The sequence below is a fragment of the Pteronotus mesoamericanus genome, unplaced genomic scaffold (genome assembly GCF_021234165.1).
Source record: "Pteronotus mesoamericanus isolate MK-2021 breed Mesoamerican mustached bat unplaced genomic scaffold, CSHL_Meso_final contig_1189, whole genome shotgun sequence".
In the NCBI taxonomy this organism is placed as follows: domain Eukaryota; kingdom Metazoa; phylum Chordata; class Mammalia; order Chiroptera; family Mormoopidae; genus Pteronotus; species Pteronotus mesoamericanus.
Window position 1 is genome coordinate 2,506,260 of NW_026555038.1, and position 25,421 is coordinate 2,531,680.

At 46.4% G+C, this 25,421-nt stretch overlaps 1 protein-coding gene across 1 annotated transcript in view; it reads right to left on the reverse strand.

The window, feature by feature from the left end:
• The window catches only part of PPFIBP2 (PPFIA binding protein 2), a 127,746-nt gene that overhangs the window by 17,066 nt on the left and 85,259 nt on the right, over positions 1 to 25,421 (reverse strand). Inside the window, exons 8-14 of the mRNA XM_054583167.1 lie at positions 15,632 to 15,814; positions 12,336 to 12,428; positions 7,535 to 7,646; positions 5,058 to 5,119; positions 3,859 to 3,934; positions 2,379 to 2,482; positions 469 to 536 (exon numbers count right to left, since the gene is read on the reverse strand). Coding sequence (XP_054439142.1) covers positions 469 to 536; positions 2,379 to 2,482; positions 3,859 to 3,934; positions 5,058 to 5,119; positions 7,535 to 7,646; positions 12,336 to 12,428; positions 15,632 to 15,814 — 698 coding nt within the window. The remainder of the gene's footprint in view (positions 1 to 468; positions 537 to 2,378; positions 2,483 to 3,858; positions 3,935 to 5,057; positions 5,120 to 7,534; positions 7,647 to 12,335; positions 12,429 to 15,631; positions 15,815 to 25,421) is intronic.

Below are 25,421 nucleotides of genomic sequence, written 5' to 3' on the forward strand. Positions count from 1 at the left end.
AGCTTCCCCAAAGCAACTGGACCAACTTCCCTGTAGGAGAGAGGGACCTTCCTAGGGAGCATGACTTGTCACACGGTTAGATTCACCCTGAGAAGAGGAAAGACATCCACAGGGACTGACAGAAATGGCAGGCACCCATCATGGGATGCTCTCAGCTCTGATGAGCCACTAGAGAGCATGGACGAGGTGCAGCTACCTTTCCTCTGAGGATCTAACCCCTGGCCAGGGCTCTCCGTGGTGACAATGACCCAGACGCTCAGCTGCTGGAAAAGAAGTCCCTCTGTGGCCAGGGGTGATAGGCATGGCTCGTGGCTGCTCCATGGTTTTGGTGCCATTGTAGTCACTGTTGGGGCCTAGATTTCTGTCCTGATGGTGTAAGGGCAGGTATGCCCAGGACATGGTGGTCATGCTCATCATGTGAGGGGCCTGAGGGCACCACAGCTCTGGGGAAATGCTTCGGCCTCCTACCTGGTTTCCAGTGATTTCTGTGGAAGTGGAGGTGGCCCCGCTATGGGAGAGCTACATCTTGGAGGCATCTGTACCAGGAAGAGAAGAGTCACCGTAGAGGACAGGCACTGTTTGACGGCCACCCACCACCCTCTCTCCTTCTTTGGACGATTTTCTCTGGGGAGTTACATTTCTGCCCCTGGGTATAGCCGTGGTGACTATGTGTATTCTGGTGCTTTGCTCTTTCAGAATACAAAGAGGTAGGTGTAAATAACCAATCGGGTCAGTTTGCCTCTCCCTCCTGGGCCTACATTCAGATCCTAGCAGCAGAGACCTGACAAGAGTCCTGAGATTTGAATCCCAAGGCTCTGGCCTGCCCTCTCTAAGCTCAGTCCCTCAGCTTTCCCTTCCATTCAGTGAGCCACTGTTCACTGTTTCAGAAGTATTCCCTTTTGGCATAGGCTAGCCAGAGTGGATCTCTGTTGCTTGCAATGAGCAACACTGCAGCTGATACAGTCACTCAACAAGCATGAGCAAGATCTACTATCTGCCAGGTCCAGTGCTAGGTTTGGGGCCAGCATGCCCCATATCAGGGAGGCAGACAATTAATTAGGATAAAAGATCAATGCAACATGTCCTTATGGCACCTATAGCTGTAGCATGACATGCACATGGAGGAGAGGCAGGGGCTCTCACTGGTGGGAAGGTTAGGAAGTCTTCAGAGGGAATGTGACTGGAGCTGATTCTTAAGAACTGAGAACGGGCTCGCCCAGAAGGCAAGAAAGGAGAGAGCATCACAGGGGGCATGGACTTGAGCTGATGGTGGTGCCTAAGGACACACAGTCTGGTGTCTTCATTCTTGGACTGACTGCAAAGACCACCTCTTTTTTCTCGAGCTCAGAATCTTTTTGGTCTATTATAGGATGAGTTCTAGCATTATAGTACCGTTGTTAAACCCTGGCTTTTTGGTCAAAGAAACCTGGCTTCAAGTCAAGGTTCAGCCATCTACTTGCTGCGTGATCTAGAGCAGATTACCTAGCCTCTCTGACCCTCAGCTTTATCACAATAAAATAAGGATCCCAATGGGGTGTCACGCGGAGTAAATGAAGTGAGCCATATACAGTGCTCCTCACAGTGACACAGAGTACGTATCAGTTACTGCTATTTTATTCTTGCCAGCAATCTGGAATGCTTGTTTTAACTAGGTAACTGGGTCACTGGGTGACAATTTTACTCTTTCCTTAATTAAAAGGATTGAGCTAGACTGCTAAGATCCTGTTCAATTTGGCTGTTCTGGAGTTTCTTGGATTTTTTAAGACCCTAGATTAAAGCCCCTTCTCTACCTGAGATCTGCGTCTGTGAGTCTGCTTATTGGTGTCTATCCTAAGTCCAGAGAGAGTCATATAAAAATAAGCAAAAGAGGAGAAAGAAAATCTGTATGTGGGTTATAGGATCTACAGGGGACATTTGTGAAGTAGGAATGTATCACTTCAAAACGGGCACTTATCCCTCTAAATGAGCAGGACACATCCATTCATTTAACAAATACTTGTTGAATTCTACTGGGTACCAGGCATTATTGCGAACTCTGGAGAAACAGTGGTAAGTAAAAGCAAAAACAAATTTTGGTCTATGCTTATATTCCAGACAGGAAAGACAAAATAAAAAAGAAATGGGATTAAAAAAGAAAATTCCTCCCCTTGAAAGCCCAGTATCCATTATTCTGTCCTCCCAAGCGGAGCACAGGCTTATGCCTGGACCCTTGGCTTTCTTTGGGGCTCTCCCCAAGGCCTCCGGGGGCCACTCCATTGATTTAAATTTTCACCTGTCAAGATTTATACCTAACAGGTGCCTGACCAGACCCTCCCCCGTGCTCAGGGCAAGCTCTTAGAGCCTGCTGAAACCCTACATCATGGATATAAACACAGCACCTCGGGTTTAAATAATTCTTCGGGGCCTTTATTTGTAGTGTTCCGCTTTCTGAAACTTCCCTCCAGCTCTTCCTCATTGATTGAGAGACTTCTCTCTGAAGGTCCTGAAAGCATTAATAAAGAAAAGATGATCATTATTATAATTGTACCACAGAACCCTAACATTGTTTTTCTTTCATTCAAGACTAAGGAATATACACAGGGGTATTAACAATGATTTGGAAGATTCTTTGGAGTATCTGAGCATGGTCTGCCAAGAGGGTCGGTCTCAAGGTCAAAGCTCCTGTGTGGAACAGAGAGAAGGCAGCCCATGGTATCCCTCTCCAGCTTTCTGACTCCTTAGCCACAGGCAATCAGGTCCTGAGACTGACTTGACCCAAGATCTCAAAAGATTAGAGAAAACAGGGCAGCGACATGTATACTGTAGTGGGATGGGAAGGCCCCAGGCAATGACCACTCAGCCATAATCCAGTTTGGGGCTCAGTTTCTCCCTAAGACGAGGCAGCAGCTCAGCCGGAATCAGATTCCTGACTACCCTCAAAGCAGCCCTCTCCTGTGAAACAGCTGCTTCCTCAGGATCTGTGACGGAAGCCCAGGTCCGTGATACGAACACGGCAGGCAGCCTGGCCCATGCCTCACTGAGCCCATAAGAACATGAATGCTGCCTGTATGTTGCAGTCAGTCTGGGCAGCAAATATGAAATGTAAACAGCTCTTCCTGCCCTGTGATTTCCTGTGGACTCCGAGGCACCTAAAGACCCATAGAAGCCTCCCCAAGTCCCTGGGAATCTATCTGCTGGGTAAGTTTTACATTTTCCAGGTGGTGGACAAGCTCTAATACCCAATAAGGGCACTGACCTGAATTTTGATCCAGGTTTTATTCTGCTCACTGACTCTCTAAGGGGTAACCTGGAAAGATGCATAGGAGATTCTCCAAGGGTGGGGGTTCCATTTGAAGGCTTTTTTTTTCTTGGTGATCTGGATAGTCCCTGAGAGTTCTGAACTGAGTGCCATTTGACAACATTTCTGGAAGGCTTATTTATTTATTTGTCCGTTTGTTTGTTTGGGATTGCATGATGCCTTTTTATTTCAGATATTGCAGGTTGCAAAATCTTTACAGTTGGAACAATATTTTCCATTTTGCATTTGACTCCAAAACAGAATCCCAGCCAAAAACAGCTTGTGTAAAGTGAGAGGCATTAATCATTGTCACTGCTGTCACTGACTGTGACCTCACCATGCTTGACAGGAGTCGGGGGGTGGGGGGAGCCATGCTTCATTCTATTCAGCATTTTTCTGCTTTAAGACAATATTTCTGGAAATCTTAACAGCTGCCAATTTCCTACAATTCAGGACAGTCTAACCAGTTCTGTTCTCCAGCATAGGGTCTTCCCCAAAAGAAGATGAAACACTTTCTGGTCGGACTGCCCCAGATTTAACACAGTAGCTGGAATACCTCCGAGAGAAAATGGTGCTCTTACCTTGAGTTGCCAGCATGATCTCCTTCACCCTTCGGTACTGGTTTAACAGCCCCGTGAGCTCCTCTATCCGACGGTCCTGTCACAGTGCGAGAGCAGACTCACATGTAAACACCACCACTGGCATGTCTGGTGAGTTGATGTGGGGGCCCAGGCTGTGTTCTGCGTCCACTGAGAGGAGATGCCATGTGGACACACGGAGTCTGGGCCCGTCCCAGGGCCTGGCCTCTCAGTGGTCTGCCTCCCAGGCAGCTGTAGGCACTCTTGCCTCTCCCTAAGGGCTCTGTCCAGTCTCTAGCCACAAAATAATCCCTGTCTAACATAGCCTTTGAGGGGCTGAAACAGTTTCAAACAGGAAACTCATGGTCCCCCTACCCTCCTGAGGTAACCATTAAAATCTGCCTCCTGATCCAAATGTTTTCCTCTGGAGCTATACACAAAAAAATGAGAAGACTAAAATAAAACTGTCTATTCAGCCCAATGTCCTTGCTTGTTATTTAGGAGTCTGAGGTTCCTTACACAACAGAGGACATTCCCATAGGGATCATTTCTTTCAGCAGAGGCCTAGGAACTTGGGAGGACACACAGACACTGGACTAAGACAAGTGGGCATGAAGCCTAGCTCTGCCATCTACTGTTACCCAATCTTGGCCAAAACTATTCAAGTACTTTGAGTCTGTTTCCTCATCTGCAAAATGCAGGGGTGTGTTCTTCCAAACTGTTTTTAGTGCTAGGTGGGTCTTCTATTGTATAGATGTATTTATTTTATGGTCACGAGGGAATTATATGTGAAGAATATAAGATGCCAGGACAAACAACATGCCATCTGGTGTCTCTATGATGGGTCTATCACTGGATCATGCATGTGGGAGATGGGTAATTGTACTCTAGTTTTGCTAGGAGTCTAAGCAATAGCTCTGACATGTAACCACAGTGCTGTTTTTTCCACCACACCAGCATGAACAGGCATGGCTTTAATCTGCCTTTGGGAGATTCCATTTAGGCAAAGTTCCCACACATCAAAGCCAAAAACAGGCTGAGGTCTAGTCTCCAGGAAGCAGAAGCCATTCTCCTGACACAGTCCTGAGTCGATGGCCTGATGGGCATGGCTGTGTCCAAAATGTCAGTGACAGACCAGCAGGGACCAAACAGAGCCAGGGATGTCAGCAGGTAAAAGACAGGTTGCCCAATGACAATCTTACCTTATCTTCATTGGCAATAAGCAAAGTTTCCATCCCAATTTTTAGACGTTGAATTTCTTGGTCTAAAAGAATTAAGGTGTGGAAAGAATTATTTCTATAAATACAGACAGCTACCCCCCTATGCTAAGATGCTCCGCAAGTGAAAACTTGAGGACTCACTGTATGAATAAATTACTCATGGACTTCTTTACTTCTTTAAAGAGCCCATAATGGTGCCTGGCATAGAATTCAGTCTCATCAAATATTTGTTGGATTCATAAATGAATGAACGTATCATCCTGACTTCTCTTTATAGACGATTGTGAGGAAAAAACAAAATGTCACCATTACTCAACGGTGACATGGAGAAAAATCTTGTACAACTAACATCTTACAAGAATACTGACATATACCCTTTACAGCTTGATCGGCATATACATGGGCTGAAACTAGTTTTAAAGAAAATCATGCAGTCCCATGGACTGTAGCAGAAAACTTAAAATAAGGGGGTGGGGAAAGGTGGTATTTTATAGTTGAATGGAAATGGGAAAGGAATGATTAGGTGAAAGAGTTGATTACTTAGCTTAATGTAAAATGGGATAATTAGAATTGACTAACAGATGTTTAGACACATCTTTGTCTAAACTCTATTGCTAAGGAAAACAGTCCTGTTTCATCATACATCTACAGAATTTCCCTATGGGCTGAGGGATCTGTTTCAGTCTGTGGTGGACAATGCATGGCCTTTTCTCCCTTTGGACCCAGCAGGGGCTTTCTTGACTTCTTCCAAACGGGTCTGGAGAGCCAGGTCAAAGGCCAATGCCTAATGGAGCTGGATGTCACGCTGCCAAATATTTGGAGGACTAGAAAGTGCCACATAATTAGGTTTTCCAAACAAGGATACACCTGTACCCAAACTGGGTACTGCAGAGAGAATAGAGGTGTCTATATATGAAAAGTACAGGGAACAAAATTATAGGCACCCCATTTTGCTTTTTGGATGCTTTCTATATCCAACAACAATAGAAAGAATAAATTTATGTACTTGGTATATGTAGTGGTAGGGATATATTTTCAGAGGAAAGTGCAGAGTACTTGTTCATTATCTTAGGCTCTTGGCAGCTGAAGGCCAGCTTTGCAGCCCAGCATGTGGGGGGAGCAGTAGCTCCATATGAAGACTGGCATGCCTTGATGCTTTCAGTAGCAAATGACCAAAAGACCAGCTCCAAGAGGTACCTGATGGTGGAATGGGGCAGGGCCTAGAAGGCTTGGACTATGGAGTAGCAAAGGGTATAGAGGGGAAGGTCTCCTGGTCTACAAGTTATGGATTGGGGAGTTCTCTGTCCTGGTTTAGCATCATGGATAGTCTAGAATGATACCTTAGAGGGATCTAGCCTCCACATTCGGTTTGGCAGATGAGTGACATGCTCAATGGCTTGGGAAAAGAAAACCTGGGAAAGGGATTAGTAAATTGGTGGCTAACTTCTTTCACTAGCCTAAGCCACTGTTCCATGGCTACATGGCTTCCCCATGGATCTGAGCCAGGGATCCAAGCTAAGCAGTGCTTGGCCAAGGTAAGATTAAATAATAGGGCCAATCCACAGGGCTATGTGATCTCCCCCAGCATTAGCCTGGGCTAATAGGAAAAGTTGGAAGATGTGTGATCTTTTTGTATACAATACAAATAGCTGTAAATACTAAATATGTACTAATAAGAGGATTTATCCTCTAGTTTTAATCAGCAAGACTTGAACTCCTCGGGGACCATTCACCATCCTTCCATTTATTCAATAAATATTTCTTAGGAGCTACCATGGTCCAAATACTAGGCTGTACGGACATGGCCTTAAAGAAAAGATAGACACAGTCCCTGCCCCACAGTGAGGACAAGAGCCTATACAAAGAGAACCCCCAAAGTACAACACTGACAAGGTATAATAAATGCTATGGAAAAAAAAGAACACTGAACTTAGAAAGTAGGATTGGGGGCATCTGCATGAGGTCGGGTGGCCACAAAAGGTCTTTCTGACAGGTAACATTTAAGTTGACGTCTAAAGGATGAGCAATAACAAACTGTTTCTGTAAACTCAGGGCCTTGCACAAATATTGGACAGGTATCCATTAAGTGACTGAGTGAATTGCTAACACCTCCCCTTTGGCAATGACATAAAAACAAGTCCTTTCAATCAGGTGAACATCTAAAACTCCAGAGGTGGCCACATAGAACTTCAATGGTCAGAATGCATTTCATAAAAGCCTCCAGAGCTGAGTCTTCTGGACAGGGAAGGGGTTCATGGCAATGATGCCAAGATAGAGCTGTGTTTTATAGGCCCAGTCATGCACACATGCATGCATACATTCACTGGGTCATGTTTGCACACACATTGTGCATTAGCATGCCTGCTCACACAGGCATTCACATACTCATCCACACACATACATGCCTACTTAGCGCAGGACCCAGGGGCAATGCATTCTGCCACAGTCAAACCAGTTACCTTTCTCTGCATGGTCACTGTGGAGAGCTGCAGTCCGGGAGAGCTGGCTGTGCAGACGCTCAATTTCTGCATCCTTCAGAGCCACCTGCTCTTGCAGTTGGGCCACCTCAGCCTGGAAGAGAACAAAGGATCCCTACCCGTTCAGAGGGACTACCTTACTATAAAAATGTGCCCCAAGTCAGAGCCCAGAGCCAGTGGGTCCTAGGATACGTTAGGAAATTAGGGGCAGAGGCGGCAGAAGTGAGCAGTTAGAGGGGCTCACTGCCCTCTACACAAAGTGGAGCTCTGCTAAATAAGCTCATTCTTCCCGGACATTTTGGCCCTGCCCGTCTCTTGTCCTGCATCCTGCCCTCCACCTGCTCTTGGCCTGCATCTTCCCACCAGACCAGGCTCTTTCCCTCCACGGTTATCTGTGATTCGAACACCACTGGGGTTGGAGGAGCTGGGATTGTGTGCAATGGGAGGGCTGCCGTTGGTCTGGAAATGGATAATCTCTTTTCGGATGTGGTCTTCCTTCTCCCAAGATAGTTAGGCAACAGCATGTATTTACTCCATTGTTACAAGTACACGTATTTTTCATTCTTTCACTCCATTCAGGAAACACAGTGGAAATCAAATCACTACTGGTAGACGAAGAGTGAGCAAAGGGTGGCTTCCCTCAAACACCCTTCCACCCTTTGTGCATAGCCACTGCCTCTGCTCAACCTCCAGGCCCCCGTGCATGTTCACCCACATGGACATACCTACAAGCAGTCAGGTGCGCTAAGCAGAAATACTTTTGCAAATAAAGCAGGTAAGTACAGCCACACCAGTGCATACAAACATTCATACATGTACATACATGGACAGGTACAATAGATGACCCCCACATCTCTACTACATATAGCAGGTTAAATTTCATACCTAACAGTAGGTATGGTTATGTTCCTGATTTTCCATACTCATTAGATCATCAGAACTGGGCAGGTTCCGCTCCAAGAGGCATTGGTTATGGAGCCAAACTTGGATACTCTCACTTCCTATTGGGTGACCTTGGGCAAGTAAGTTAACCTTTCAAGGTTTGCTCATCTATAAAATGGGGAAAATGGCATTTACCTCATGGGGCTGTAGAAAGGATTAAATAAGATACTGGTTATGAAAAACTTAGCCTAATGCTTGGTAGATAGTAAGTATTCAATGAATGCTACTATTGCTGCTCTCATCCTGTTCCTTCCCTTAGGACAACTGGCTAGTTTTCTGAGCATCAAATGAGACTGTGTAAGAGGCTGAGAACCAACCCCTGAGCCAGGCAACAGAGCACACAGCAGAGACTCCTGCTCTGGCTGCAGCCCGTCCCACGTGGGAGTCCAGTCACAACCTGCCTTCACTCCTCAAGTTTAAGGGATCGGGCTGCCCTTTCCCACGGAGGCATGAGTATATCTCTGAACAACTCCAAGTAGCCAAGTGACCACTGGTCCTGTTGGTGGCTCCTCTGCCAAACAGGCCTGTGTCAGCTTCAGGACCCAGGACCAAGCAGCCACTCTGCATGGTCCCTGTGCTAGCCACTTTCTTACTTCAGACCTCCCTCAGTCTCCACAGAAAACCATGGGAGGAAGCAATGTCCCTGCGTGTTGCTGGGGAGCAAACAGGAGTTGTGTAAGATTCAAGGGTCAAGTTATAAAGCCATTGAGTGACCAGGCAAGGATGTAATCCCCACCTGCTCCAGAGCCAGGATCTCACCCACCACAGCAGGGCTGCTTCTAACATAATAGGACAAATGGGAGCCAATCTTACACAGCTTGGGCTCCCTGAGACCACCTCGAGAGCTTCTGAATAAGCCTTCCCAAATATCTCCCAAAAGGGACAGAGATGACCCCATAAATAAAAAGAGATGGCGCAGGTTGGCTTTCCTCACTCCAAAGTTTTCTGTGGAGCACTGCCCCGTGTTCTGGCTTCCACCCAGAGGCCAGAGAGCCGAGTCCATCTGTGCCAAACTGCCTGCCGAGGCTCCCAGCCCACAGCAGCTTTTCAAAGCTCATTCAGGGCCACGGAGTCCATGGGCTTTACCATGAATGGTGACAGTGGCTTCTGAGAAGCTCACCCTTGAGATGCTCAATCCAAATGCCTCTCATTTCTACAAGAGCCAGACTATTCTTGGAAAACACTTCTCTAAACCTTTCTTGTACCCCTCCATGTCTATTTCTCCCTTTCTTTGCAGGCAGGGTCAAAGCTGGTCTCTGTTAGGAATCTGCATACCTGACGCTTGTCTTTGGGCCCCACTGTAGACATCAGTGGTGTGCATCTGCTGAGGAAGACCCCCGGCATGATGAAGTCTCTGCTCTCTGAGATCTGCTTCTGGGTGAGGTCATTTATCTATTATTTTTAAAATCCTCACCCAAGAATATATTTTTATTGATTTGAGAGAGAGAGAGAGGAAGGGAGAGGGAGGGAGGGAGGGAGGGAGTTGGGGCGGGGGAGAGAAACATTGATTGTATGTCTCCCATATACACCTGACTGGGGATCGAACCTGCAACCTAGGTATGTGCGTTGACCGGGGATTGAACCTGCAATCTTTTGGTGCATGAGATGATGCTCCAACCAACTGAGTCACCCAGACAGGGTGAGGTCATCTATTTAAAACTTTACAAACCAAGTGGCTGGGCCCAACCTGCCATGTGCCAATTTCCACAAAATAGGCCAGAAATGACAGGTGCTCTGATATCCTTCGAGTGGTAGCCATCCCTGCAGCTGGAAGTCAACAATAGCCCAGAGACCCTCCACTTGATCATGAGGACAAAGTATGCTATTGCCATCGCCACCAAGGCTAGAGCCAGTGTCAGACGGACAGGGGTGCTCTGATTCCCAGCAAGTGCTGGGCCTCCTTGAACCCAGGACACACGCTACTGCCGCTGCTGCACTGAAAGATAAATAATCCCTGTTAGGGACTGAGAAGCTTTGCAAAGAAAAGTGAAGAACTTTCAAAACCAGTGAAGGTTTTTGCTGCAGGGAATCAGGATGGTGTAGGGAAGAGAGCATGAGTTTTGGAAGGACACAGATCCAGACTGGAACCTCACCATGGCTACCCTGAACCTCAGTTTCCTTACCAGTAAAATGAGGATGATAAACCAATAGACCTCACTGGGAATTTTTATGGATCAGACGAAAAAAAAACCTGCTAAGGGCTTGGTACATTCCGGCACGCAGGAGGTGCGCCACACCTGGTAGTTATTAAATAACTCTCGGTGTCTCAAAGTCTACGTGCCAAGGCAAAGCGTTTAGGTAACTTAAAAAGAAAAAGAGTTGTTTGGTTTCATAAGAGAAGGTGGTATGCACAACTTCAAAGGTTGCACCAAGGCAGGGCTCGCCTGACTGGAGCGCTGTGATGGGAGATTCTGAGCTCTCTGAGAAAACAGGGGTCCTGCCACCCGTGACTGGGAAGCACAGTGTGTCCAAGGCTACAAGTGGATAAAAACATCTGGATTGCCTAGGGTTGGTGCTGACTAGCTGTGAGATCGTGGGGAAGTTAATTAACCACTCAGAGCTTCAGTTTTCTAACCTGTAAAATGGTTAAGCAAAAATATTATATAGACTATTGACATCAACATTGTGTTCAGAATTTTCTTTTAATAGCATGATATAAAGTTGTATATAAATTATTAACACCAGAAATTGAGAGAGAGAAAGAGAGAGAGAAAGATACTGAGCATTCCAATAAAAAAAATGCCAGGAAGGAAATATTAATAGTGGTAGTTCCTGGTTGGTATGTGAGTGAATTTTTATTACTCTAATTTTTTTCTAGTTTAAAAATTCTCTATAATAAATATTATTGTTTTATAATAATTAAAAGATAACTTATAGAAAAAAATAAAACAAAAAAACCCCCTAGACATTAAGAAAACATCAATAAGTAGTAAAAATGAAAATGCCTACGGGGCCATGTACCAACACCCATAGGTGGCGCTGTGGAGACCTTGGGGAAGTGGCAGGTATGCACCCCACCCAGACGCAGCCCTGCCCAGGTTCCTTTGAGCAGGACTGCTGTTCCAGGGTGAGAGCTCCCTTCCCCCCACACTGTACCACCCCCACAGCAGCTGAACTCTATGTCAATGTGAAATGTCCTAACATTTAAATGACAATGAATTCAAAATCTTTAAATACAACTGTCAGGCCCCCTCCCCCCCCCAAAAAAAATTAGTGGCTGAATCCTACCCACATCTTTTAATTTCTGCATTTCAATTATTATAGGAAATGAAGGAAGAAACAAAGGAGGGAGGGAAGAAAGTTATTTCACAAAAGAAGTTATCCTTGGTGTCTTTTAAATAGCAAGCTCCTCAGTTCAATAGAAGCCTGATTTGATTTTTAAAAATATTCAAAGTACGCATCATTTTTTTTAAAGGAGTACATTCCTTGCTGAAAATAAAGCATGTTATTAAAAAAAAAACCTGATTATTAGAGGGACTGGCTAAACTTAAAATGAGGCAGCCAATATAACGTCGGCATTCATCTGCCTAAGGAGTCATCACTCACTCACTAGGCCCTTCTTGGCCCCGCGTCAGCTGATGGTGCTACGGGACCCAGCAAGAGGAGGGCGACTCAGTTACTTCAGCAGCTCATAATCTTGTGGGCTTTCCCCCATGAGAAGAGCCCTCCTGGATCTAATCTCTAATCTCTCTGCTGCATAATCAGCCACTGCTGTGTGTGCACACAGTAGGCTCGGTTTGCATTTTTCCATCTTGGGCTCTTGCCAAACCAGAGTTTAAACACAGACACTCCCCCTGCTGGGCCTCAATGCCTCCCCATGAGCATCAGAACTGCCCTTTACCTTAGTGGCCTTCAGCTTCCACTCATACTGATTCCGTTCATTTTCCAACTCTTCCACTTTGATTTTGAGGTGCTTGAGCTCTTGCAGTAACTCCTAGGGAGATGGGGAGAAAGACAAATTTCTGACGGTGACCAAGCAGGATGCTGTTCCCTGGATCTACAACCCTGGTTAAGGCCGTGCACAGAGGATGCCCAGGGCAGGAGCAACCACAGCAGGCTCCACACTGAGGTTTGAATCTTTAAATGTGGTGCTGTTTCAGAAGCTGTGTGGCCATTTAGAAACAAAGGCCAGAGAATTCTTGATGTAAGAAAGATAAAGTTGTCTACTTATTTTTAGAGCTGTTCTGCCTGGCCCTTCCTGACACCCATGCCCTATGTGGGGTAGGCCTGCCTCATACGCATATGTGTAGGAGCAGGACAGGTAGGGCTTGGGAGCAAGGGGAAAAGAGACGTGGAAATGAGGAAGCTCCTTACAAAGTAGCTGGAAGCAGGTTAATTGGGAGCATCTTTTTGTGCTCAGTGAGGGTTGAGAAACCCTGAGGAGGGTTTAGTGATCCTGAAAGGCTTCACAGAGGAAGTGCAGCCAGCAGGATAGACATAAAACACGGGAAACAAATGCTAAGTACCAAGTACAGAGGCCAGTCTGAGTGTTCCAGTTCAGAGGAGGGGGTTGATTTAAAGAAAGGAGGGAGGGAGAGGCGAGGGGGAGAGGATGGGAGATGAGGTCCGGAAGATAAGGTAGGGCCTGCTGAGAAGGCTTTGGATGAGAATATAAGGGGTTCTGATGCCACTGTGTGGACAGTAAGGAGCCACCGAAGATTTCTGAGTGGGGAAGTGATGTTTTAACAACTTGCCCATGGTAGAGCTGGAGTGCAGGCCCGCATCTTCTGACTCCAGGGCCCCTGCTTTCCAAACCATCCCTTCAGCAAAGATGGGACCTTGACCCAAACCAAGGGTCCTTTAACAATTGGCCCTGCTGACTGGCTCCTATCAGAAAAATTAGCATAAAAGTGATCACTTGCATAGACTTCCTGAACTCCAGACTCATCTAACAAACTTCCTACTTAACCTCTCCATGTGGATGGCATTTAAGCATCTCATGACTGTGTGGGCCCAAGGGGAACTCCTAATAGCCCCTCTTAGACTTCCCTAGCTCACTAAATGGCAGCTCCATCCACCAAATTGCTCGTGCAAAACCTGGGATCCATCCTGGGCATCTCCTCTCCGCTTCCTCCTATATGTGTCATTCATCCCTAAGCCTTGTTAACTCTCCTTCCAAGGAAATAATGTGAATCTCTCATTGTCTCCAACATGACACCCTGCTCTGGTCTGGCTGTTAGTGTTAACAGCCTGCACAGTCCCTTCATTGGTTGCTCCTTTGTCGTCTTGACCTTCTTGAATCCACTGACCCCTATAGCATCCAAGGGAACAATACCATTAAAACACAAACCTGATCCTGGCACAACCCTGCTTTCCAAAGTTCGTGAACTATACCATGACCAGCACAGGCTGGCCTGACCCTGGCGTGCTGTCTGCCTCGCACAGTACCCTGTTTACTGGTTATGCTCCAGCCACACTGGGAACTTTTTGGTTCCTCTTTCTGACTTGGGCCTTCACACGCACTATTCCCTCTGTCGGGAACTGCTGGCCAGGCTAACCCCTGCCCTTCAGGCCTCCCTCAGCAAAGCTGTCCCAGCCTCCACCCTCCGTCAGGCGCCCCTGCTCTGCCCTCCCGCGGCATCCTGGACATCTCCCCCACACCACTCGCAAGTAAACATTTGCTGGTGTGACTGCTAATGGCTACTTTACCTACACTGAACTCCATGAGAAGTTCTGCTAATCTCTGGCAATAGCAGGTATGCACTATTTCCTGATAAATGGAACCATGAAATTCAAGTCATCTTTTAACTGGCCTGGAGCTCTTTGCATTCTGAGACAATCCACCAGAAAGTTACATCGCTTACAGTTGAATTTTGTATGATAATTTATTAAGATTTTCTTATAGCTGAGGGGAGCATTTGTTGATGCCCTTAAAAACAAAAAACAAAACAAACAAACAAAAAAAACAGCTTCCATGCTAAGAGTACCGCATCCATGATCTGCCACGTTAGCTTTCCAGGCCTGCAGGGACTTGCAGCTGATCCAAGACCATTTTCTGAGAACATTTCTGGCCCTGCCCACAGGGCCTCCAGGCCTGCTGGCAGAGAACCAGAGTGTGCAGGCTATTGCCTGAGGGGCTGCCACTATGGGGACACAGAGCATGAAGATCTCTGGGCTCTCGTAACCTCTTTGGCAGTTCTTCTTCTAAGCTATCTGATGTCCATCATCGGCTATAAACGCTGGTGCACACTTTAACTTCCTTTAGAAGCTTTTCTGGGGTAACCACTCAACATGCCCCGGCACCTTCTCGGGGCTTCCCTATCCAAATCTACATTTATGTCTTAACTCTCATTTTCCCCCCTATATCCTTTAATGTAGGAGAAAATCTTCCCCATTGAGTGCCTCCCCTAATGCCTAGGTCTGGGCAGGGATTTTCAGCATATTCCCTAGTTGAGTACGGACCCTGGTAACCTCCTGCAGGGCTGAGGCCGGCCCTCTGCATCGCTCACGGCTACTGCGACCTGAACTTTCTCTTGGCCTTCCAAGTCCTCCAACAGTGGACATAGGGGGCGCAGGCTCATCTCTGTACAGCAGCCATCACCGGCTTAGCTCACATCAGTGTGAGCGGCCAAGTCCACAATGCCAGTCTGCAGGGCCCAGAGGTGGTGAAATCCCTTTAATGTGATTATGTGGCGACATTCAGATGATGACTTAATCAACACAGCAAGTAGAAACGTGAATTCTATGTTCTCGCTGGGGATAAACCTCTTCAAAAATAAACTTGAAATGATTCTTTCATAAAGCCATTAAAAAAAAACAAAACAACAAAGCCATGAGAGATGAAATTTCACTTCTTCTCCCAGCCCAGAAGCAGGCATCAGTGTCTGAAGTGTACGTGGGCTGGGCAGTCCTGAGGCTTCCTTTTGCACAAATGCCCAGGACCCACTCCCAGTCCTGAGGGAGATGAGTGAGCCACCTGTCCAAGGGTTGGCCTCACCTGCTCAGACCCTGCTCAGTGAGGGTCACAGAGCGCAGTGCACATCTGGAGGGAGTGTGTGAGTCTCAAATTCCGCCCGAGGTAACAACACATCCCTGTTAAGCCACGGCACGCTGTTCTGGTTAGGCAAAACCCCAGCCCCGCCACCAGCGACACACCCCGCACACGCATGCTCTGATATACTTAAGTGTGGTTCCTACAGGTGACCCCTCCCAACGGGCACAGTCCTGGCTGCAGGCCTGGGGCTCGGCCACACCATCGCTGGCAGCCACCTCCTCAGGGTGGTCCCTACTGAGTAAGAGGCGCTGTTGAATCTGCCTGTGGATGTCCAGCTGCAGCCTACACATCTGCTCTTGCAGCTCACTGATCACATTCAGAACTGACTGTAGGAAGGAAGAGAAAGGAGAACGAGCACTCAGGGTCAGTCAGCTCTCAGACACTGAATTCCCTAAGGGAGCAGCACGGAAGGAAGGGTACAGAGGGTGAGCAGTGGGGGGGCTGTTTGTGACCACCCACTTTCTTTATAGGAACCAAAAGACACAGCACTTTTCCTGAGGCCTGACCCATCCCTGGGCCAGCCCTGCATTTGAACAAACACCTGACAGCTCCTTGTGACCTACGGCACGGGGCGGGGGTGGGGAGGGCATGCTTGCATGTCAACATCTGAGGCACAGGGTCTAGCCACAGCAGAGGAAGAGGCACATATGGACACACCCCCTCTATTCACACCCCCGTGCTTCACACGTCAACTCCCCCCAAAACACACCAACCCCTGTGTGCAGGTGACACAGGACACACGCCATGCTCATGCACGCTAATACGCTTCCAACCCTAAACTCTCCCTCGCATGCCACACCAAACCCTACCCCTTCATCTCCCACTCCAAACCCGACTCCCCTGCCGCTTCAAGAACATTATGGCCTTTTATGGCAAGTTTGAGAATAACTGCAATCCTTGGAATTCACACCTACTCAGTTCCGGGTGCTTCACTAACAGCTCTCCTGAGTTTTCCTTTACCTACTCCACAGACATTTAGTGTCACTCTTACAGAGACCAATGGCACTCACGAGCAAGTGGAGACAGACACACAAAATAATCAGTCACAACAGGTAGCCAAGGAAACCGCAGGGCTCTCAGGGAGCAGTGAGTGACTGACTCTGCCTGGGTGAAGAGGAACGGGGGACGAGACTCAGGGATGCCGAGCAGCCGCATTCGAGACCCCTTCCCTGGTGCAGGAGTGAAGGAGATGGAGTCATGGCCCAGGGAGCAGGCGAGGATGCCACCTGTGGCGGTAAGGAACCCAGAGTTTGGGGAGGACTGTGACCAGCCTACAGTCAGGGATAGGGATTTAAGGAGACAGTTGGCAATAGAGCAGAGCAGAGGTGGGCAAAGAGCAGCCAGTTGAACTGTTTAGCCCCCTCTCTATCCACCTTCACTGACATCCTCAGCAAAGGCATGTGCTGTTGAGAAGTTTGCCCCTCGGCACCACGGGAACTACCCAGACAGGCTAGAAGGGGTTGTCCATCCCCAACAGCGACAGCGTTGTCTAAAACAAGAAAAGCTCTCACTCCCTATCTTGTTCTCTAAGTCAACACTGCCACCCCGTCCCTCACCAGTTTTTAAAGATCTTATTTATTTCTTTATTTCTTTATTTATTTTGGAGGGCGGGAGAAAGACAGGGAGAGAAATAGCAATGTGAGAGAGAAACATCGATCAGCTGCCTCTTGTACACGACACAACCAGGGACCGAACCTGTAACCCAGGCATGTGCCCTCACTGGGAATCAAACTGGCAACCTTTCTCTTTGCAGGATGATGCCCAACCAACTGAGACACACCAGCAGGGCTATAAATCCCTTTTTCAAATGTAGAAGGGAGACTGAGGGAGTAGGGGACAGTTTGTAGCTGAAAGGGTGCTGGGCTAAGGCCCCCACGCCAGCCTGCTCTCCTCTCCAGGGGTGCCATTTGGACTGGGATTGCTTATGACTTTATCACAAGCAGCTGCTGGTCTCCCAGTCACTCTCCCCTTGAACAGGTTCACCTGATTTAACCCACAGACAGCCCCGGGTTGTCTTCCCTCAGGGTCATCTGTCTAACAAGGTATTTCCCTATAGAGACCAGAGGATTGGGGTGAAAAGTCAAGGTGACCCTGGTGCACCTGAGTAAATGCCCAGACCCCAGACCTTTACCCTCCTTCAACTGTTGCTGGTCTCTGAACCCTGATGGGACACTGACTTGTGGGCGAGATTATACCTGCCCTCTGAGCTCTTACCTACGTCCCAGTGCAGATCCTGGGCTCTGACTTCGTCTTTGTTCCGTGTGCCTCTGAGTTCTGAACCCCTCGCTGCCTTAGCTCAGATGCTGAACAAGGGCAGAGGACTCCTGCCTGTCTGGCCTCAGCCTCTAAGAGTCACAGTCTAGCTCTGTCCCTGCTGCTCTTGGCCTTGGCCATCACTGGAAGGTACTAAATAGAAAAAGACCATCTACATTCAGTTTCTCCATGCTTTTTCTTCTAAGAAGTCTCAGCCTTTTGGAGCTTTCATCATTTAGCTGGTAGGTTCTAGGACGACCTAGGAGGATGAAGAAGTTGGAGGAGGAGGAGTTACAGAGGGAGGAGAGGAGCAGGAATCAACACCGCCAGGCGGAGGGCTTGGCTAAGCACAAAGGGAAAGCAAGTTGGGGGTTCACATAGGTTTCCAAATGAAAAACAGGAAGTTAAGGGAGATCCTCCCAAATGGCCTTGACCTTCTTTGTAGAAAAGGTGGCAAGGTTGCCTGCTAAAAGGACACAGTGAAGCAACAGCGAGTACAGATTTAGAATAGTTATTGTGAGGCATGAGAAAAGGAAAGTCAGGTGTGGAAAAAGCAATACCCAGGATGGGGCCAATGCAGCTGAGGCTGGATATCAATTAGCGTGGAGTTTTATTTTTTCGTTTGTTATGTTTTTTAACATCCAACCTTCTCACCAAAACCCTGGGGCAGGAGGAAGGATGGCAGGCCAATCAAAGATGGAGTTGAAAACAATTCCCAAGGTGAAGACTGGCCTGCATCTCCCTGAAGAGGGAGACTCAGCCTGTCACGTCTGGCTAAGTTATGAGGAGTGACATCATGTGATGCAGTGAAAAGTGCACAGGCTTTGAACTTGCACAGGCCTACGTTTCATGCCAGACTGTCACTTTTTTTCTGTGTGACTTAGGAGTTATGAAACCTTTCCAAGTTTAGTTTCCAAATTTGTAGAACGAGGGTCTCACTACCTCCTAGGGTTGTTGGGAGAATTAAATCAAGTGAGATCTAGGTGAGCCCCCTGAGCACCTGGCGTGGCACCTAGCGTGGCACCTAGTGTGGCACCTAGCACAGGGGAGGCAGTGAGAAACATGAGTTTGCTTCCTTCACTGCTTCTCCTTGTACCATCAACTGACTTATAAGACATCAACAAGAGAAACTGGGAAAACATTAGGGGAGATCTAGTGGTCATGGGACGCCATTAAGGCCCGTGTGACATTAATTCCTGACAACAAAAGCCCAGCAGCCCGCATGTCCTGGCACACGCACTTAGTCCTCGGGCTCTGCCCTGCTCTCGTCTCTTTCATAATTTTCTAGAACTTCACTGCCTTCTCCCTCCTTTTGTTCCCTCTGTTGATAAACCTCTCAAATGAGGATGCTGCTGTCCCTGATTTTCATCACCTCATTCCCTGCCCCCAGGCAGACAAGCTTTGCTTCCACCACCCTAGGGGCACCGCTCTCCCTGGGTGCTGTCCGCCTGGTGAAACCCACAGGCATGCTCTCTGCCTGCAAATGACTCGGCTCCCTCTTGGAGTATTTCATGCCTCTCCTTGCCTTCAGTGATGCTGCACTTTTAGGTTCTTCTGATCTCTTTTACCCTTTTTCTGGCAACCTCTCTATTCCTCCAGGTACCTCAGAGGTACCTTGAGAGAAGCTCATTGTCAAAGGGGCTAGTACAAAAGACAGAAAGGACAAATCAAAGCGCACCTGCACACACAGCACCAGGAAGGGCAAACCCCCAACTGAAGGACAATGCTGGGGACAACAGAAAGGCTTCGTGTAAAGTTACATTCTCCGTTAGGTCAAAGGAAGAATGGGCGCGATTCCACTGGTATCTCTGATGGGTGCAAAGAACTTAGGACAGCAGTCCCCAAACCTCTGGCTGTAAGCAAACTTTAAGGATCATCAAAATCAAGTAATTCTTAAGAATTCCTGCATCAACTGATCCATTTTGTTTTTCTTTGGCTTCTTGTCATCACAACATTAAGAACTTCTCTATCAACATCCAAATTATAGACTAAAAATGCTAAACAGGCAGAAGGGCTAAGGGCAGATTACCATTACCCTCTGCAGAAAAATCTTTCAAGCCTGTCTTCAGGTACTAATATAGTACACAGGGTAGGGCAAAAATAGGTTTACAGTTGTGAGTACATGAAACACAACTTATTCTTGTATTATTACTTATTGTATTATTTTCCATACAAACAACTGTAAACCTACTTTTACCTCTGCCTGTATATACCTTTAGTCATTTGGGTACTAATACACCTAGTTTTACATTCATCCTATATTCCACTATCTTATCCATGAGACTGTTCCGAACAATGTTTTTGCAATGCCTCACTGGAGCGAGAATTGACCAGCTCTACCACTACAAGACGCGTTCTCAGCCAGGCCAATGAGGTCAGCCTGGCGTAACTCACTCTCAGTGGACAAGGCTCTCTACTCTGACCTCTAGGTTCTCACAAACCATCATAGGGTTGACCCCAAACTCAATAGGCTAAATTTTGTAAAGCCCATCTAACTTTGTCATGTAGAAGAAGGAGGAGGAGGGAGAAGGGGAGGAAAAGGAGGAGGGGGGGGGAGGAGGAGCTTTACTTTTAATTTTTAAACAAATCACTGGATCCCTTAAAGTTTGCTTACAGCCAGAAGTTTGGGGACCAACTGTCCTAAGTTCTTTGCACCCATCAGAGGCAGCAGTGGAATCGAGTCCATTCTTCCTTTGACCTTATTGAGAACGTAACTTTTAACAGAAAGCCTTTCTGTTGTCCCCAGCATTGTCCTTTGGTTGGGGTTTGCCCTTCCTGGTGCTGTTTGTGCAGGTGCACTTTGATTTGTCCTTTCTGTCTTTTGTACTAGCCCCTTTGACAATGAGCTTCTCGCAAGGTACCTCTAAGCTGTTTGTTTTTATTGCATGCTATTATTTATTGGTATTATTTGTGAGATTGTGGAATCAAGACTATGTTATTTTAAAGTAGTTCCATATTCTCAAGTCATCTTCTAATTTCTTTCTGAACTTTCAAAGTTATGATTTGCAATATTCATGACTATCTACGTCTCATTTTTTCCTCCCTCACTGTCATGAACTCTCAAATGGCAATGACCACTCTTTCTCAAGGTGCCCATCACTTTTACATCATAAACTAGTTTCTCCCTTTGTTTCAAAACAGTTATATTGGTAGTTTTCCCAGTTTCTTTATTTGCCCTCTGGATAAAAACTACACCAAGGGGAGAAGGGACCAAGAGCCAATTCAAATACTTAAGAGTTTAGTCAGAGGAGAGTCTTAGGAGTTACCCAAATCACTGCCCCGCTCCATCGCTGCCCCTCGTCAGCTTCCGCCAGTCTGGGATCTGCATCAGGGGTGCATTTCCCTCCCCTGCTTAGTGTGACTAGGAGGTACACCCCGGCTCTGCTGGGACACTGCCCTTTAAGTCTCGCCACCCCTGTGGTGTTGTTCTTGTCCAGCATGTCCATCCTCAGGTTTGGCATTTCAACTTACTTTTATAATCCCTCTCTACAGGCCTAGCCGATCACCTCTCTTAACAGGTCTGTTTCTTCCATTCTTGGGTCCCACATCATGAAGTCCAGGTGACATTTATGAGGTTCTAATTGCTGTTCTGCATTGTAATCTCTGCTCATTTACTCCTGCTTTGCCAACCATCAAGTTCTTTTTTTATGGTTCTTTTCTATGTAAAACTACTGGGCACCTCCCCTAATCAGAGTCTTTCCCACCCCATCCTTCCTGCTGAATTTGTTCACAGTTTCACTTACTCCTTTTTCTCTCGCTTCCTTTACGTTCAGTTTAATACTGTCCTGGAACTCTTCTAAATCACAGGTAAAAATGTAACATCTGTAGTCTACAGGGCGATTTGGAAATGTCTGTCAAAATTTCAAATGTGTGTACCCTTTGTCTCATCGGTTCCACTTCAATATTCTCACGCATGTATAAGCATGACTTATAATAGCAAATACTTAGAAACAACTTAAAAATTTATCAAGAGAGAACTGGTTAAATAAATTAGAGCATAGGCAGATAAAGGAATAACAAGCATACATAAATATGAGTGAGGGAGTGTTTTTCAATGAGGGGGAAGGTATGTGTGTGCATATATTTATAGATACAGACAGATATTCTACCAAATTTGCTCATCCATGCATAAAATAACTCTGGAAACTTAAAAAATAAACAGATAACATTGGTTCCTGACGACTGGCTGAGGAACAGACATTGAAGGAGACTTTTTGCTCTATATACCTTTTTGAACTTTTAACTATTTTGAATTATTGGAGAGTATTTTCTATGTTAATAAAAATAAGTAAATAAGATAAAACAGGATGAAAAGAGGAATAAAACGCTCCTCATCAGGCCATCTCTTCTCTGAGAAAATACAATCTTCCCAGCCCTTGCCCTGAGCTCCAAGACCGTCATCCGGTTCCCCGTCAGAAACCAGACCTCATCCCTTCCAAGGGCCCCCCTCCGCAGGAAGAGAGAAGGGGTGGCTGTACCACCAGGGCTGTTAGACATTGCACTTTTGCCAGGAAATCCTAAGGGTTCTTCCTGGCTCCCTTCATGCTCCTGCACATCACCGATCAACTGGGCTGGCTTCACACCGCAGCGCACGCTGGGTCCGGGCTCACCCTCCACAAGCGGCTCCGACACTCCTAGCAAAACCCTCTGGACCCCACAGAGGGACCTGTGACAGGCGCCCCTGCAGCCCCAAGCTGAGGGAAGCCAGCGTCCCTTCTCTAAGGAAGATCCGTCTGAAGGCCAAGGCTTTCACAAGCTGAACCACCTAGGGGTTTTCCTTAGCCTCTGGATCTCTTTCTTTCCTATTCCATCCTCCTACCTCCAATATTTATTCTAGGTCAGTCACTCTTCTGCAGTCCTGCCTTTTGGGGTAAAGCTAACTGATCCAAACTTAGGTTCCTTGAAATGATCAGCCTTATCGCCAAAGGCTGATAAGGAAAAAGTAAAATAAATACAGGAAAGCCAGTAATCACCACATCTCACTCAGGCCGCTGATGCACTCCTGAGCATGGCTGGCTGTCAGGGTTCTCTCCATCTGACCAGGAACCTGCCCCTCACGTCCTCAGCCTTTACAGACGACCACCTGTAATCACTTCCACAACTCCAGGCAGCACGGTGCTGGCTGAGGGCGAAATCAGAACCAGACAGAACAGCCTGCAATGCTCTCATTAACAGCATCTTTTTCTTTTTCATCGAAACATAACATGGAATTTGAGGATAAAGCCAGAGCTACACAGGGGAAGCTTATTACAGATCCGGCTACCTCAAAAAAAAAAAAAAGAAAAGAAAAAGAAAAAAAAAGTTTTTGCCTTTTCCAAACCACAAGCAATCAGGCCTTAGGCTAAACACTGGAAAAAACAGCAGTGTGCAGAATGGAAATCAGCATTCCTTTTACTCAGAAACTACAACCTCTGGTAACCTCAGCTAGCTAAATGTCTCATTCAAAATAAACATCTCCATGTACAAGACAATAGTGCTGCTTAAGCAGCACTCTCTGTTTTTTAAGCCTACGGGGATCCAGGTAGTTACAGACAATATGGAGGTTCTGAGCATCCCAGCAAAGGTTCTGTTCAATTACAAGAATGAAAAATGTGTTTCAGGTCATGTGGCTGTTCACTGATTATCACAGGTTTGAACAGCCTAAAAAATTCCTCCAGGTGGAAAGCTAATGTTTGTGCTAGCGACTGGGAAGGGCTGTTAATCTGATAGGACTGAGGCCAGCAGCTCCGATTCGATGTTGCCTCAGAAATGAAAAGCCTAATGGAAAACAAAAACAAAAAACTCAGATTGAAAATCCTTCCAAAAGGAAAGAAAGAAAGCAAGTGGTAAAATGACTGCTTTGACTAGATGTGGCCTGGAAGTGGGAGTTCTCCTTCCTTCCTGTCTTCCCTACAAAGGAACTGAGGCGCCAGCTTGGTGCTGGCCCTCCGCGCTTCCACACGCAGACGCACTAATGCTCCCACGTGCACACACATGCATACGTGAGTACATGCTCCCTACAGGGGCTGGTTCAGAAACAGGCATATGACTCCACTGCCCCTATAGGACACAAGCCTGGGGCTTTTGTCAGAACCTTTGAGAAGGAGAATCTCCATTGGCCAGGCTCCTAGGACCTAGAGTTGTTGGTGGCCACCTCTGTCCCCACATGGGGAGAGCCTTCCTGAGAATAAGGCTAAAACAGAACCAAGTGATATACTAAGACTGATTCTAATGACATTGTGAGGTCACCTGGACCTAGTGCTGCTAGATTTTTAAGCCCTGGACTCTTCAAGTTCTGTGACATAATAACCCTTCCACCATTTAAAAAAAAAAATTATGTGGTTTTGAGTTGAGTCTGTCCCCTTAAAGTCTTCTCACAGAGTCTGTTGAATTCTTTCTTCAAAGCCCTAATGCACAATCACATGTAATCACACATCTTGAAACATTGGTAAAATTAACTGTAACCCATAGAAAATTTGTTTCTCTGTGAATATTTAAGAAGTAGAATCCATCCAACTAATACTTCATACAGGTAAAGTTTCAGTCTGTGTGATCTTTACCATATATAGTAAGGTATTTAAGTCAAGATTTCCATTTCTAGTGTGCCTAACAACATGATCAGTAAAAGATCAATAAAACTTGGCTATTACTATGTGTCCAGCACTATACTATGGACTAAACATAGGCTATCTCACTCCTTACTCAGAACAACCCAAGAAACAGGAAGAATGTATTACTATCTCCATTTTACAGAAGAAGAAAGACAGGTTTGGAGGTTAAATTACTTGCCTAAGATCACAAAGCTGCTGAAGAGCTAAGCTTGTATTACAGCCAGGAGATCTGATTCAGGAGCCTGCACACTTAATCACGAGGAGACACTGTCCTCAGCTTAATGGAGAGATCATTTGGCAACTATTCTTCTTACTAATGAGCATGATCTCAAAAGCAATGCAAGAAATATGCCCTACATTTTAGAAGTGCCTCAATTACCAGTGTTTACACAGTAAACGCAGAAATATGACAGGTTTCAGTGCACAATATCGTTTTCACTTAATTTTAGAAAGAAACAACATCCATCTTTAGATTTTGGAGATGCTTAAGTGGAGAAGGGGGCTGAAAATAAACCAACTACTTATGAAATGCCAGTTTGTATAATAGTGACTTAACTTGCATGATTTTATGTGGACTTCACATAGTTATCTACATTGTAGTTAAAGAAACTGAAGTTGAGAAAGAGTAAGTAGCCAACTTTTGGTGTTCATAAAGCTATTAAGCAGTTAGGCCGGTAATTGAGCCAAGGTGTTTCCAAACCTAAAGCCTATTTTCCTTCCACATCTCACATTTTCAAGTGAGAATACTACGACTTGTAGGTAGAAGTACACAGAAGATGGTTATCTAATGTTCAAACAGGCTGTTCTCTCTAAAATAAAGTAGAGCTCTGAGCCTAAAAGTCTCTAAATGTTTATTCAAAAAAAAAAAAAAAAAAAAGGAGTCCAGAACATTAGACAATGGCATGTTGAATCTGGAAATAAAAACACAACAAAACAGGAAAACATTCTCTCAGAGAAGCCAGTGCATGGGCTCACCCCATGACCCATCAGGAGAAAAGAAGTACTGTACGTAATCTAAGGGCTCCATCAGGGTCGTGCAATGCACATCAGACTCCCTGGATGTAGCGACTGTGGCTTGCCACCTGACTTC